The 15,919-nt window shown below is 40.5% G+C and overlaps 1 protein-coding gene across 1 annotated transcript in view; it reads right to left on the bottom strand.

Annotated features, from left to right (window-relative positions):
- Nucleotides 1–485: 485 nt before the first annotated feature.
- EIF2AK4 (eukaryotic translation initiation factor 2 alpha kinase 4) overlaps nt 486–15,919 on the bottom strand; it is a 39,254-nt gene continuing 23,820 nt past the window's right edge. Inside the window, exons 22-39 of the mRNA XM_053382148.1 lie at nt 14,957–15,032; nt 14,098–14,219; nt 13,149–13,198; nt 12,419–12,587; nt 11,059–11,175; nt 9,355–9,420; nt 8,277–8,447; nt 7,638–7,772; nt 7,448–7,555; nt 6,428–6,556; nt 5,526–5,612; nt 5,197–5,309; nt 4,244–4,302; nt 3,646–3,743; nt 2,213–2,278; nt 1,876–1,920; nt 1,374–1,492; nt 486–774 (exon numbers count right to left, since the gene is read on the bottom strand). Of these exons, the coding sequence (XP_053238123.1) occupies nt 717–774; nt 1,374–1,492; nt 1,876–1,920; nt 2,213–2,278; nt 3,646–3,743; nt 4,244–4,302; nt 5,197–5,309; nt 5,526–5,612; nt 6,428–6,556; nt 7,448–7,555; nt 7,638–7,772; nt 8,277–8,447; nt 9,355–9,420; nt 11,059–11,175; nt 12,419–12,587; nt 13,149–13,198; nt 14,098–14,219; nt 14,957–15,032 (1,788 nt within the window). The 3' untranslated portion in view covers nt 486–716. The remainder of the gene's footprint in view (nt 775–1,373; nt 1,493–1,875; nt 1,921–2,212; nt 2,279–3,645; nt 3,744–4,243; nt 4,303–5,196; nt 5,310–5,525; nt 5,613–6,427; nt 6,557–7,447; nt 7,556–7,637; nt 7,773–8,276; nt 8,448–9,354; nt 9,421–11,058; nt 11,176–12,418; nt 12,588–13,148; nt 13,199–14,097; nt 14,220–14,956; nt 15,033–15,919) is intronic.

Raw genomic sequence — 15,919 nt, 5'->3', positions numbered from 1 at the left:
CAATGTTGGATTCCAAACCTCATGGCAAACCTCATAGGGATACTCTAAATGTTACCTTGTCAGCCCTGATCTATCCCCAATGAATACTCCCATTTACAGTAGTGGATTTTTGCCAACAGAAAGAGAGACAGTGCTTAGAGGGCAGGTTCCTTACTGGGCTGTGTAGGAAATTTTTGGCAAAATTGGAACTTGTGGCCTCTGCTGCTTGCTCTCTGCAGTAATTGAGGGCCACTCTCTTCACCCTTCAAGTTCAGGGCCAGCAGTAGTGGCAAGTAGAAAGCAATTTAGATCCTAATAAGGGGGAGGGTTTTCTGCCACTATAGATTGCAGCCATGTGCTCGTGATGAATGAGAAGACTCCTTCAGACAAGGAAGGGGGGTTGGTTCTAGGGCTTGGTGCTACGGATACTAAAACTCTTGTTTAAGTCACTAGTTGAATCTTCCACCCACTGCTTTGCTTGAAACAATGACAGCAGTACAGCAAGATAATCAAACAGGACTTTATAAAAAAAAAGTACAATACATTCTGGAAAGATTTACAGCTTTAAAGGAGGTAAAGGAAGTATGGCACAGGAGCTAAATCCTTAATACTTCAAAAGTTGTCCCAACACAGTCCCTGTAAGAAGTGTGCGCAAAACATTTCTTCACATTAGCGTGATTGGAAGCATGTATTGGTTCCAAGTAGTATTCCAGTTCATTCTCTTTGAACATTCAGTACTAAAATATAATTTTGTAATAGTCATCTCTGTAGGTGTAGAGGATAAGCACAGGCACTCTGCAAGAAAGAAAAAGGCAGAACATTTAAAGTATTACTCCCAGTCATTTAGAATATTCAATAGCTTGGATAATCCGCTCTTACAAGAGAAAGTAGACACCTTAATTTCACTGGCTGACAAACACTCTATTCCTTCAAATACTGACCACAGGGTATTGAATGAATTATGCTCATATACAGCAGCCACTCTTATGGATGAAGGTTCTACGCTGCACTTTTATTTCCTTCCTGTCAAATCATCATACTGGCGTTGGGTATAAGGGAAGAGGAAGTCCTGATGCTAATGTGATGACTTTGTTGGGATACAGCCCAATGGTTTAACAAGCCAAGCAACTGTTGTTTGTTGTAAACCAGGATTCCTGGTTCACACAAAACAGTAAGCTGAGATTTTTTGAAGCCACAAGTAAACTGCAGAAGTCCTCTTTCTGGTCCTGTGGCAGGGAGGAATAGGAGAGGACCCTGTGAACTGAATGAGCCTTTATCTGACTATCCCTATCGGTGTGGCATATTGCCTGACCCTTAATGAAATTTGCAAAATGACTTGTAGGTTTCCATATGAGAATTCCACGCCATCTAATCATGCTTACAAGTATGCTTACCTTTTTTTCATTTTAATATTGTGGATTTCATCGCAAATTAGTTCAATGTATCTTTGTTTCGGCAATCGTGACATCAGCTGTTTGACAGTTGAATAGAAGGTTTGTTCATCTGCATCACACTGAGAAGAGGAAATAGTAATTAACTGGCAAATATTTTATTGTGGAGTAGGAATGGTGTGTAATACGCTGAGCACCTAATATGTTGGTATGATAGTGTGCACTGTGTTGAGAATGTAAGCTTGATTGTTGTCATAGGCTCTTCCCGCAGTGTAGTGTATATAAAAGTCCTGGTCTGTTTTGACAGGAAACTTGGAAAGGGGGAGATTGGGTTGTGGGGACAGTTATACATAACCTTTCTGTAGATGTTTGGCTCTAAGTGGGCATAAATTCTACAGAGGGAAATATTGCTTTCCTTGCTGTACCTGACAAGTGGGAATTTCAAGCCTATTTAAGTTAGCATGGGCTTTCAGTAAGAACTAGACAGTCATAGTTTTTTTTTTACCTCTAATGATAAAAAGTGCATTATAGATTCCTTCGGCAGATCCACCTGCAGGAAAAACAAAAATTAAATCAATGTAAGTTTGGAATATGTATGAAAAGCAAGTTGCATTTGAGTTATTCCACTTTGAACTTCTCAAATCTTTCATCTAAATTTGAAATTCTAAAGACTGCATGGCCTTGGAAATAAAATTAAATTGGAAAGGGGAAATGGGAATAATAACTTGAACACTTTGTTCCTCTGTTTTCCCCTAAATTTATTTATTGCATTTATATCTCATCTTTTTCTCCCAAGGAGCTCAAGGTGGCATACATTTAATTTCCACAACAAAGTTACTTACTGCTAAAATTTCAACTTCACTTTTCTGTTGCAGAGCAGCAATGCAGGTCTGGAGTTTGGTTTGTACCTGGAAATTACATTTGGTTTTAAAGATGCACATATAGACAAAGCTGATGATTCCTTTTCATATCAAAACAAAAACAAGCAATCCTGTTGAACTGTATACAGTCGTACCTCTACTTACGTATCCCTCTGGATACAGAATCTTCGGGTTACAGCCATGGCAAACCCGGAATTTTATACTTCCTGGTTTCACCGTGCGCATGCGCAGAAGCGCTCAAATGCGCCATGTGTGTGTGCAGAAGCATGCCTATATTTATGTAATTTTTGGGGTGCGAACAGACCCCTGGAACGAATTAAGTTTGTATCTGGAGGGTTCACTGTACTCTCAAGCCAAGTCTCTCTCACTGAACTGTGCTACATGATACAGTGTTTTCCAGAAGCATCAACATGAAAATCCACATGTATATCAAACATCCAGCAGCCAGGTGTGCAGGGGGTTTAACTGCATATCCACTTGCACGTCCACCCACACAATGCATTCTACAAATTAGATTGTTTAAAGTGTTCAAAGGGCTGGGTATAAATCCTTAAAATAAAAACAGCTCCCCCTTGTGTGCAAATATTATTGACTCTGTCCTGAAAAAGCCTTCCAAACAACTCCATTCACTAGGATGGTGAGCGGCAATGTGAATTGCACGCCTCTCATAATCATGGATATTTTGATGCACACATGCCTCTATATTTATTCTTCAAAACAATATAAAAGCAAAGAAGATTCAACAGACTTAAGTTGTCAGTATTGCTTCTTAATCACATTCGCAAGTTGGGAAATAATGTGAAGCACCTTGCTGGCAACCTATTTAGCAACAGAACCCTGAAGAGAAACCACAATCCAAGATGGAGTTCAGTATGCTTAAGCCGGCTGAAATGATGAAGCTTAAGGGCTATGTATTAGTTTGAAGCTAGGCATTTTAAGACAACTAGCAGCCTGGCAGGCAAGGTTTCATGTGGCAAATTTCAGCCATGTGCACTTGCTTTCCATGCAGATGGTCTTCGGTTTAATCCCTGGCATCTCCAGGCAGGGCTGGGAAATGTTCATGTCTGAAACTGGAGAGACTCTGCTAGTAAATGTAGGCGTGAGATGGGGAACCTCTGCCCCTTCAGATGTTGCTGTACTCCAGCTCCTCTCAGCCCCACAGAGCATGGTCGATTGTCAAGAATTAGGGGAACTGGAGTCTCAACAACTTTTGGAAGTCATATCCTGGTGTAAGCAGTACTGAGCCTGTCTGACTTGTGAAGGTCTGATTTGGTGCAAGTCAGCTTCCTATCTTCTTTTCTGTGTCCCTGACACATACAACATTTGTGGTGAGACCTCACTGCTTCGGAAACATTGTGATGTAGCTACTAAAAGGAGAGCTGCATTCATGATACCTGAACTTCATAGCGCCGCCTGGCACTTGCAGACAACTTCTCTGATGGTACAATGCAGACATTTGGTACCACTACAGTTCCATGTGGCTCAGACAAACCTAAGATGATTCAAAATATTTAGTTAGAAACACCTCTCTTACACATGCACACTTAAAAGAGACTAAAAAGCTATATAACAAGTCTTCATGTTTTATGTCCTTGAAAGCATTTTTAATGCTAGCCTGCACTGAACTATTGTAGTTTCTTGCAACTACAAGAATAGTTGTGTGTGTGAATACACACATAAACAACTAGGTTTCACTTTTAGATGAGACTTCATATCTGCCCTTCAGCAAGAGGTCCCAAGGTGGTTACAACAATTTATATATACAATATTAAAATCAGTGAAAGAGCAGGGTAGGTCCTGAAATATATATATAATTTAGGTGCCAAAGAACTGCATTTTCCACAGAAGAACTTGCTAAAATATAAAACTAGCTGTGTTCAATATACAATTAATGTGCAGCATCTGCTGTAACGTACATGATCTGTGCAATGAACACTACTAAATTAATATATAGTCTAACCGTTAGTATATACCTATGTATAAAGTACATACCTGAAGTATTAGAAAATGATCCTTTTAGATTTGGTGCTGGCAGATTATCAGAAATTTCCCTAAAACAAAAACAGAGCAAGCAGGTTGCTCAAAACATTTGCTATTATGAACTGCTTTCTTCAATATTACATAAAAGTAAGACATTTTGAACAATGGAACCATCCTTCCTCAGATTTGCTGGCTAGAAAGGGTTAGGAGCAACTAGCTTCACTGGTGGAGGGAAGTGTCTCCTACTACACCTCTGAATAGGTCTGCAGGTGAAGATCTGCTACTGGAAGTTCTTTTGGTGGTGGTAAGGCCCCAAATAGGGCATTCAAGGGGGTGACAGGCAGTCTTTGATCCACTGGATCTCTAGATTCATGAGAGATGTCTGATGACTGCCTAGCTTTGCAACACCTGGGATAGAGGGAGGAACCAATGGTGCAGGGTTGAAAAACTAAGGAACTGGAGGGGGACCAAAGTATGGCCCTGGCTAATGTGAGCCAGAATTGCTCTGGAAGTGGCAGTTCAGATGCCCCTTCCACATGATCGCCAATTTAGGTAATAAATCAAAAGGTGATGTGATAAATTGTTATGCTGTTCAACACATGACAACTTCTGTATTTTACTCCAAACAATATGCACTTATTTATCCTGAGCTGTTTGCAAAATCAACCAGGAAGGCTGCTGTTCAGTGAACTGCACCAGAGCCTAACAACACCGCTGGAAGGATTATGCCTGTGACTGTCTAAAACACACACAAACACATATAATCAAAATGTGGTATTTGTGGCCTTGTGTTTTGAAATGATTTTGCATTTGATTGTTATTGTAACAGTGTACTGATTTGTGTTTTTGTTCTGTTGTGAGCCACCTTGGAACACATTTATATGGAAAAGTGGCATACAAATTTTACTCCTACTCCTACTGCAATTAGTGTCTTATTTCCCCAAGTTACTATGCATTATAGCTACCTGTTGCTTCTTTCATCACAGAATTTGGTCCTCAGTTTCTGAGCCAGATGATCTACTAGATCAGATTCCAAAATCCTTTTCTCTGTCTGCCTTTCCTTCTCAAACGATTTCACCTACAAAAATGCAAAACAGGTGTTTGATTCCCCTTTGTATTACTCCCATCCAGACACTGACCAGATTTAGACCTCCTTTAAGCATCATCAGCGAGGTGGCTCTCAGACAACGCCGTGCAAAAGAGCGCCGCAACATTTGGGAGTGTGAGGAAACAGGGCAGGAAAAACAAGCAAAGAAAAGCAGAAGGGGAAAGATGCAACTCAGGCACTTTTTACCTTTATATGATTTCCTTCTTTATCAGAAACGAGGGCCACGTAGGTGATCCCGGAACACCTGCAATATTCCTGCAGTTCCTCCTGGGACTGAAACGATCACAAATTACACAAAAAATAAAGATTAGATTTCACAGCACCGAATGTTTTCTGGATAGACACACAGAAAGGCAGTGTGGCTGAGAATGATGCACTTGAACTGAGGAGAGGCGGGTTCAAATCCCTCCCTTCCCACAAAGCTTGCTTGGGCCAGTCACTGTCATTCAGCTTGATCTACTTCACAGAGTTGCCGTGGGGATAAGGGCGGGGAGGGGAGGAGGGATAATTTTGCACCCCTCTAAGTTCTCAGGGAAGAATGGAAATATTTTTTTAAATGTAATAAATATAATCCATACCAGGCAAAAGTATCAAGTTTTCTCTGCTTGGGCAAACTTGAGGAGTGCTCATACAAGATATGTTGTTGAGCTTTATAAGCTTTCAACAATTTTAAAGTGAGACCCAAGGGGTGGGATTCAACTACAGTGGTACCTCAGGTTAAGTACTTAATTCGTTCTGGAGGTCCGTTCTTAACCTGAAACTGTTCTTAATCTGAAGCACCACTTTAGCTAATGGGGCCTCCTGCTGCAGTGCCGCCACCGCACAATTTCTGTTCTCATCCTGAAGCAAAGTTCTTAACCTGAGGTAATATTTCTGGGTTAGCAGAGTATGTAACCTGAAGTGTATGTAACCTGAGGTACCACTGTAAATCCTTGTACGGGTGGAACAAGTTACACAACAGGAGTCGCTCCCTCAACCATCCCCAAATCTGTTCCAGGGGGCCAGAACAAATCAAGGGTAGGGGGGGGGGGTCCTGCTGTGCAGCTGGAAGTTATTGAATGCTATGATGAATATATTAGGCGATTTACCTGGGACCAGTCGTACATGATTTCAGCTGCAATTCCTGCAGCCCAGAGCTTCTGAACAATATTGAGAGCTCTTGCCATTGACGTTTGGCCAACACTAACGACTAACAGGTCGCAAGAGCTCACTGTAATCTGGAAGAAAAGGAAGGGGGGGGGAAGGACCAAATGATCAGAATCCTTGAGGAACTGCCCCACCACTGTTTTTGAAACAATTAAGTCAGAATGGCAGTGAACTTTGCTTTTGATAGAGATAAAGCAGTCCAAGCTGCTAAATAATGGCCATATTATTGGTTAATAATCATAATTATTTGGACATCTTGGAAGGTGCACAGGCTGGGGGCAAACAACAATTTGGAGAAGCCGACAGACTTTTTGGAAACAGAGAGTTTAACTGTTTTCTCCTCAAAAGAAAAAAAAAAAAGGTTTACATGCATTTCTACGTTACACAGTTGGAAGCACCCGGGTATTACCGTATTTTTCGCCCTATAGGATGCACTTTCCCCCCTCCAAAAATGAAGGGGAAATGTGTGTGCGTCCTATGGGGCGAATGCAGGCTTTCGCTGAAGCTTGGAGAGCGAGAGGGGTCGTTGCGCACCAACCCCTCTCGCTCTCCAGGCTTCAGGAAGCTATCAGCAAGCCTGGGGAGCCCGTGGGAGTTCCCGCAGGGCTCCCTAGGCTGCGGATAGCAGCCTGCTGCCCGGAGCGTGGGGCGCGCTGAAGCCGCGGCTGGGGGGGAATATTTTTCCCCCTTCCCCCCCCCCCCCAAAGTAGGTGCGTCCTATGGGCTGGTGCGTCCTATAGGGCGAAAAATACGGTAGTTCCACCCTCACCATTTGCATGGCCCCAATTACAGCAATGAAAAACTTAAGTGAAACAAGCATTACCAGTCTTAAGACTATTTGCTATATTTTCATGTAATTGATAATGTTTGAGAGACATCAACACTTTTACAGCTTTGTTATTCTTTGCTGAGTTTACATTTAAATGATTTCAAAAATGTAATGAAGCGGAATGCAAACGTACAGGCTCTTCCATACTCAAAACTGCTGAGCTTATTCTGTCTATAGCTATGCTGACTCCAACTGCTGAAGGAACTGGACCAACTGCTTGTGGGCCTCTGAACTGTGGAATCTGAGAAGAGAAAAAGCAGAGGTATACTAGAAAAGTATCAATCACAGCTTAAACTTATAAGCACAAATTTATAAGCACTCACCAAATGATCATATCTTCCCCCAGCAGCAAGAATGTCAGTAACTATCCTGTGTCTGCGTTTAATATATGCAATAAACTGAAAAATAATTCCATTGTGTTGCTGTATTTTATAAACCAGCCCCAAATTTATGGATACCTGCAAGATAAAATGTTGAGTTTATGTTGTCATCTTAGACTTAAGGCAACTGCAGTAAGCAGAAATAGTACAAATGTTCAAATTAACAAGCATGTAAAGTTATTTCAGGTACTAAAATGAGAATTGAAATTCCCTAAGGAAGGCAGCAGTGATCCTAAACAGTATCTATCCCCTCCTGCCTGGCTTTTCACAGGGTGGGGTGTGCAAGAGCTATTGTTATCCAGCTGTCTCAAGCTTATCCTCTGCACTGGTGATCGACTGGTCATTTTCAATTAATGACCTAAGTAAACTGGTCAGATCTCCCACCCCCTTTAAAGTAAAAGCCCCCCAATACTACATATTGTAATTTTTTTACATGTTGCGCACTTAAGGTGACTAGCTTCAGTAGGTGCTTTCTTTATGGCAATTAAATCCGGAAGATCTGTTGCGATTCATCAGTGGCCTGACACATAAGAAATACCGTTCTAACCCATTTATTTTGGCTTTTAAAAAACTCTTACAAACCTGAATTTTTATGCCAAGTTTCTTTAGCAGACCCACTGTTTCCTCAAGCTCTTTCATGCCTAGTTTCACCAGCGAGGTGGCCCCCGTCTTTTGCTTCAATATTGTGTTTAACAATGGCATCAGATCTTGCAACTCCCCTTTCTGTTCAATGAATTTGTACAGTTGAGCAAGCTGAAAGGCAAGAGATGGGTATAAATAAATCACACATGTAGGAATTGCTACGTGCTGGTTGGAACTAAAGGCACAAGAGCAGAAAGCCCTATCAGCAAAACAAACTGGCAAACAAAGCAGCTGTTTTAAACCGGGACTATGTGAGTTCTAAATGGAGCCGCAGCCAGTATCCTGAACCAACATTTTGTACCAGTTGAAGTTTCTGCGTCATCTTCAAGGGCAGCGCCATCGAGAGTGTGTTGCAACAACCTATTCTGGGAGTTACCAGAGCATAGAGTACGACGGACAAGTCATCTCCACCCCAAAGTAGCCAAAGCTGGTGAATCAGCTTGAGCTGGAAAGAGGCACTCCTGAGCTTCCAGTGACCATGCTGGAGCATATCTGCTTTTCATGATTCAGCTTCCAGTTTACTGGCCTACTTCCAGCTCACTGCTGCCTCCAAGCACTGAGCTTGCACTTTAGTGCCCTTTCCCGATTTAGATAGAAAAATGGGTGTGATCTGCATATTGGCAACAGTTCCCAGTGGTTTCAGTGTGTTTAAATACTGTCTGTTTCCAATAGATAAATCTCAGCTAACTTAAATATAAAATACATGCGGATCAATGCCAACCAATGTAAAAGACAGTATTGGGAGAGAGTAGCTATGCCCTGCCTGTTATAAATGGGAAGAAGGAGAATATAAAAAGAAAGGTTAAGTAAAATGCTCATGGATGTATTTGCACTCTCTCCTGAACCTCCGTAGTACTATGAAAGAAAACTGAACATGTTGCTTTTAATTTTTAACCACTCTGAGAATCTCTCAGGGCTTGAGTGGGGTATAAATGTATCTATACATAAAAAACAACACACACACACACACACACACACACACACACACACACAACCAAGGCATTTTCATATTACTTACACTGTTTGATGATAGAGAAATGTTGCAGAACTTGGCTTCCACTTCTCTTTTAGTTAATTTTTCCGTCTGCAGCAAAATAAATGATCAACATACAAGCTGTTTGATATTCTCTTATTTCTAGTTTGGGAGGGGGACTTAAAAGAGAATTTGTGTTTTTTAAAAACCAAGCAGTGCTTAAATTTTATAAAATAAAATAGAAATGTGACATTTAAATTTCTGCCCTGTCACCCGTAAAATGTTCAACATTTATATGCAGATTATTATTAAACTTTATCTACATGTCTCCTTATATTGGAAGGTCTCAAGGAAACTTACATAGAAAATGAAGAAATATTAAAAACCATACACCAATTATAACTAAAAGTGATCACACTAAACACCCCCCATGTACATATTTCCCACAAAAGATCACTGTGACAGAACATTTTGTTGTATTTGCAAATAAAGAAATACAAGAAAGAAACAGTTAAAAATAATCCACTGAGTGAGAGACATACATCAACATTCAAATGCTTGGGTGCGTTAAAAAAAGTCTCTTGAGGAGGTTTGAGGCAACCATACAGTCAAGTGTTACCACTACACCAATGGTACACTACAACTAAACATTTCTTGCCCTCTGAAAGCCAACAGTTCTGTCTCTGCCCTCAGAAGAAGGTCTGAATGCAAATCCTGGAATTTGGTGTTGCACCTGAACTGATCTTAAGTCCTGCTCTGGTTATGCTTTGGGTGAAGGACTGTATCTCGGTGGTGAAGTATTTGCTTTGCATTCAGGTGGCCCCAGGGTTCAAGCCTCAGCATCTCCAAGTAGGGTTGGAAATATCAGGGTTGAAACCCTGGAAAGCCACTGCCAGTCAGTGTGGACTATACTGAGCTGGTGTCAGGGACCGTGCTGCGGAGGCTGCACTGAGGAAGAATTGGTGGGAGTCTCCCCCTCCTGCTGCTCCTGACCAGGAGCCTGAATCTTCCCAGGAGCGGTGGGACAGTATAGATTTGGAATGGTGGTTTGCAGAGGGACATAGTTCAGAAGACAAAAGTTGGGAAGAACTGGGTGGTGAACAGGAGGAGAAGTGGGGGAGAGAGTTAACAGACTCTCTTTCACTGGAAAGCGTCCATCTGCTCAGCCCAAGGTCAAGGAGAGCAGAGAAGGTGGCGTCACAGAAAGCAAAGTGGTTGCGAGATCAGCACTGCAAGGTGCAGAAGTGACGTGGATGACGAGGGGGGAAGCAGGTGGAACCCTTAATTGGGAGCACCTTCATTCCTAGAAATGGATTATTTGTTCTCTCGCTATGAGCATTAAAATTTCTAACTGGCAAGAGACTCCTTTTCATGCAACATGTGCCAGAATGTGGCTGTGGACAAATGCTGCCCACAGGAAAACCAATGCTGTATGAAGAATAAGCATCCACACCATCTCCAGGGTTCCTGAACCAGCAAGACGTGTGTACAAATCTCCTTTGCTGAATCACGGCAAGCAGAGCTGGTGCATCACAGCCTAAAGGCAGTTGGGGACATTTGATCCAATGTTCACCTTAACGTTACTTCCCTGCTACTTGAACCCATTGTTTTTTCCTCTTCTCTGTGATCCTGGTGAACGCCTACTCTTTTCCCACTGGCAACTCCTTCAAAACCTACTGCAATGATTTATGCAGCTTGTCTGCAACCAGTAAAGTAGTCTTGTGGTTACTGAACGCATAAATGACTTACCACAGCATCATAGAGAATGATGTAAACTTGATTGAGTTTATCTTCAGGTATCCCACAATGCAGAAGGATAGCTTTCAGTAAGGCAGTGTGATTCAAGAAGATGCTATAGTTTCTTTCCTAAGAAAGAGCAAAGTTTGGTGTTTATGCCCATTACCTTTTTAATGATAGCCAAATTTGAGTTTCCTTAAGTCAGCAGAAACAAGTTCACTAATCATTCAATCTCCTAATACAGTGGTACCTCGGGTTACATACGCTTCAGGTTACAGACTCTTCAGGTTACAGACTCCGCTAACCCAGAAATAGTACCTCTGGTTAAGAACTTTGCTTCAGGATGAGAACAGAAATTGTGCTCCAGCGGCACAGCGGCAGCAGGAGGCCCCATTAGCTCAAGTGGTACCTCAGGTTAAGAACAGTTTCAGGTTAAGAACGGAACTCCGGAATGAATTAAGTACTTAACCCGAGGTACCACTGTATATAGCATTGTGTCTTGCACATCAGAACGGAAGTGTACTTCAAACTTGGAGGAACTCGTCTGAAACTGCACTTAAGCCGTGTTAGCTGTGTACAACTTGAAAACAGTGGTCAGGATCCAATGAACCATGAAACTTGTTCTCTGAGTCTAATCAGGCTTAGATTCATTCATCTGCGACAGAAGCCTTCTCGCTCTGGCACTGCAAAAAGTGGTTTTGAAACTGAGTAGTTTGGAAAACAGCTAGGAATATAGTATTGTGGTGTGAAGAGTGTGTGTCAGAAAACATCAAAAACTCTGCTCAGCTAATGCAACTTCACTGCATAAATCTAAGCAGTTCTTGGCATCCTAGCTAGTTATTCAAATTTTGTATTTAATTTATAAATATTTGTAGAATCATTAACATATAAGCTTCAAAAAATAAAAAAGAAGGCTACGTTTATGCCACGCTGGATTGTGGCTGTGTTCTCGGCGTGATTTTCCAGTAATCTTAGCTGGTACAAGTTCCCTGCAGTTTCATAACATCTGCTTCTCCTCTGCAAATTTTTTTCTTAAAATGTTTTGAGATTTTTCAAAGGAAAGTATGTCAAAATCTTTGGAAAATCCAACATTTTCTCCTTAATGTCTTGCTTACAGATACTAAACACATACACTCCATGATGAGAAGTCTGGCAAAGATATGTTACAGTTGGGTAGAGAGGCAAGAAAAACTAAACTGCATAAAATTTTGAAAGACTTCTGTAAGGCAAGCTATAAAATGGACCAAATTCATTCCTAATCTGCCCTAACATTAAAGGGATAAGTGCAGGAGGAGAAAGAGACTCCTTTTAAACTAAACAAAAACTAAAACACTGTATGTTTTGGAAAAAAAGAAAACAGAGGAACACTTGCCTGCAACACAGGAAACTCTTGGATTATTTCAGAAATTGTGTAGATTGCTTCTGCAATAGGTAGAAAACTGTTGCCAGCAGGAGTGATTATATCCAAAGCACATTCTAAGAGCTCTCTTGGATGACAGCGGTCTAATTTCCGAGGCCTGAAAACCCGCTCAATACAATATCTGGGAGGGCGGGAGGAAAATATGAATATTTTACATTTTAAAGCATTTTTATTTATTTTTAGTTATTTGACGTATTTATTGCTATTTGGGGGGGAGGAAAAAAGCTCAACAACTTTGCGGGTGTCAGGAATTTTACTTTTTGAAATATAGCAACCCTAGGTTCCAAGGACAATTACAACACACACAAAAACCAGCAACGTACAATGTATCAACAGCAAACAATTAACACAGCCAATAAAATCATGTGCAGAGATCAACAATTACTGGACATTCCCAACGGTCTGGGCAAATAGATATGAAGCTGCCTTTTACAGTGCTAAACATTATTGACTCATCTACCCCCAATCTGCTTGCAACAATTGGCTGTGACTTGAGCCTTCTCCAGTGCTGCTACTCAAGATTCCTTTTGTGAATGGAGATGCCAGGGAATGATACAAGATGCAAAGTGTGGACTATGGCCTCTCCTATATAGGTTAGATTTATTTTTAAAGGGACAAAAATTAGACAGGCAGGTACTACATTTGAAGAAAGAATGAAATAATTCCTGGACCATGCCCTTACCTTTTCAAATTTGTTATGTTATTTCTAGCTACGTATCTTGCAAAAGGAATCTGGAGGGGGAAATGTAAAATGCAGGTTGTAAATAAAAAAATAATTGCATCAAACAAAAGTAGCTGAAATGATTTTGCAGTGAACATGGTACTTAATGAAATAGAGAAAATTAGGCTTCCTATCATTATAGGACTTCAGAAATGATTTCCCTAATTGTCAAAAGTTCTTGTTAATTCCAAATAGGCAATGCTAGTGAAAGTTTTCCACCAAAATTTCCAGTAGGTTCATCTACATAGCCAATCATTCTAATTTATGTGGTTTCAGATTTTGTGAAATTCTTCCAGTAATCAATATTTTATAGCTAAATGAACAGAATAACTCTTTGAAATTGTTGCTAGTTTAATCCTGTAAATGAGCATTTTATTTTTAGCAGAATTGGCCGCAACTATGACATGAATAAATGAGGAGGTAAAAAGGAACAGGCACGTCAGAGCACCTTATCGATTGCAGCTAATAAAATTCTACAAAACACTTCCTCCAATCAGACTGCACAATCATTTACTATTATTTATTATTTTATTATTATTATTATTATTATTATTATTATTATTATTATTATTATTTTACTATACTGTAGTGACAAAAATACTAAACGAAGCTAATTTGTCACGCTAGGAATGTGTTGTTGAGTACGTAAAGACAATTCTGAGTTAATCTGCCTTTTATAAACGCTAGAAATTGTTTCCTTAATGCGTCAGGTTTCCGCATGAGAGAATATTTTAAGAGGGAAGGGAGAGTGGTTGCAAAGTAGTAAGGTCTTATAGGAATTCAGCTGCATGGAAGACCACCCTACAATGCCAACATCCATGTCTGAATCAGCCCTCATCGTCAACGAAGGAAAGTTGGTAAAGAGGCTGGGCAGAAACTCTAAGATCACTTAACTCCACACTATACTCACCCTGAGATCATAAGGAAGCATCACCAGCATCCCACTGTGATCCATTAAATATGAAGCTTCATTGTGTTCGTACAGTTTTCTGTTCCTAGGCATAAGCAAGGGGGTGTGCAGCTTGATAGCTCCTGTTCAAAAATGATTGAGAGAGTCTAATTTCTGTACCACAAACAGGGAACTAGCAGACAATTTTAGAAAGCCAATGCACTCTATGTAACATTCCTTTTTTTCTTAATAAGAAAGCTGTATGTTCATGACTGGCTGGTCAAGACTCTGTAAGAGATATTGGGCCTACCCCTGTAATAGGTGCAGAGCAGAAAGAGGACTCTCTCATTGCTAAAAGACTGAATTGCTGCTGTAGTTTTGGTGACCACTTAAATTCTCTTTGCATAGAATTCACATGTACTTTTTCTTGTGAAAACCTTACTGGAATAAACTGGAGCATTATGGGTTCTTGGGCAGAGTCCATTAATTTCAACAGAGATCATCCTGGAAAATTGTGCCTATGAATGCTACCTGACGTAAGAAAATTTAGAATATGCGCCAAATCTTATTTGGCAGAGTAAGCCTGCCAAATCGTGCTCTGTTGTAGGCGAATTAAAATTACCACAGCGGCCCACAAGACAGTGTTTTTGGACTGGCTCTGGAAAGGTGAACAGTTTGATGTTCAATTATTTGCCTTCAGTTTATTCAATTACTCAAACATTTTTTTAAGATAGAAGCAAAAACTAAAAAGGCAAAATCTTTGAGCTGATCAATGTCTCTGTAATCCACCGGCCCCACTTTTTTTGAGAGAGAAAAAATAGTTCCCTACCCCAATTTACATATAAAAAAATTCAAGAACCAATAGTGTAAACATACATACCATGTCTTTTAAAGATTCGGCTGACTGTCTCACATACATGTTGCTGAATCTTGATTGACTGCACCGAAAAACTGCCCTGGAATCAAGAATGATCATGATGCATAAGGAATTCTGAACACTGGAAACATCCAAAGTACAAGCCGCCTCAAATCAGAACAGCCATACTGTCACACCATGAGAAAGCAATATGGATGTTATACTCAGCAAAGAGTCTAACATTAGTTTTAACTAGCAGATTATTTCATTGAATATTGGCCCCTTTGCACTCTGTTGGGTGTTTTTTATACTAATTATTTAAAGATTAAACATTAGTGTTCCTGGAAATATGATGGTTAGGCTCAGAAACATGCCTCAGAATATCTGTTGAGAATCCAGATGGTTTAAAAAACAAAAACAGGCCCTAGTACGTAAAGGGAAAATTCAACAGAGGTGTCAGAACAGTACCATTTGCTAGAAATGCTGCTAAAAATAATGTCTCCCCTGCAACACCTGTTTTTCACATTTCTAGTCATGTAGAAAGGTATTAAATTGGAAGCAGGAGTTTTTATGCCCTCATGCCTTAACAGCATTTTACATCTATAAATAAAAATAAGAGCGGCATTGGAGACAGGGCACAAAAAGCTTTTGCAAACGTTTTGTGCCTCCCCCATGTAACCTGGTAAAAGGAAAAGAACATGTAGTTATAACTGCATGTTCTGTGCTTTCAAGCCTAAGAAGGGGACATAGATATTGACATCTTTAATGCCAATGTTGGAAGCACTACTACTGCAACTTAGTTTTGTATGGCACATTGTCAAGTGTTGAAAATGCTTAATTCCCATAAGCTTCGTTCCTAGCAAGAGTAGAAAGCAGTTCTGCTCTCGCAAGGTATATACAAAACGTTTTCACCAATTTGCCCGAGCTGCTATTGTTCCATAGGTACCCTCCTAAACCTTCAGAAACATCTGCCGTGGGAAGGAAAAG

The sequence above is a fragment of the Podarcis raffonei genome, chromosome 1 (genome assembly GCF_027172205.1).
Source record: "Podarcis raffonei isolate rPodRaf1 chromosome 1, rPodRaf1.pri, whole genome shotgun sequence".
Taxonomy (NCBI): domain Eukaryota; kingdom Metazoa; phylum Chordata; class Lepidosauria; order Squamata; family Lacertidae; genus Podarcis; species Podarcis raffonei.
This window is presented reverse-complemented; position numbering and strand designations above follow the sequence as displayed.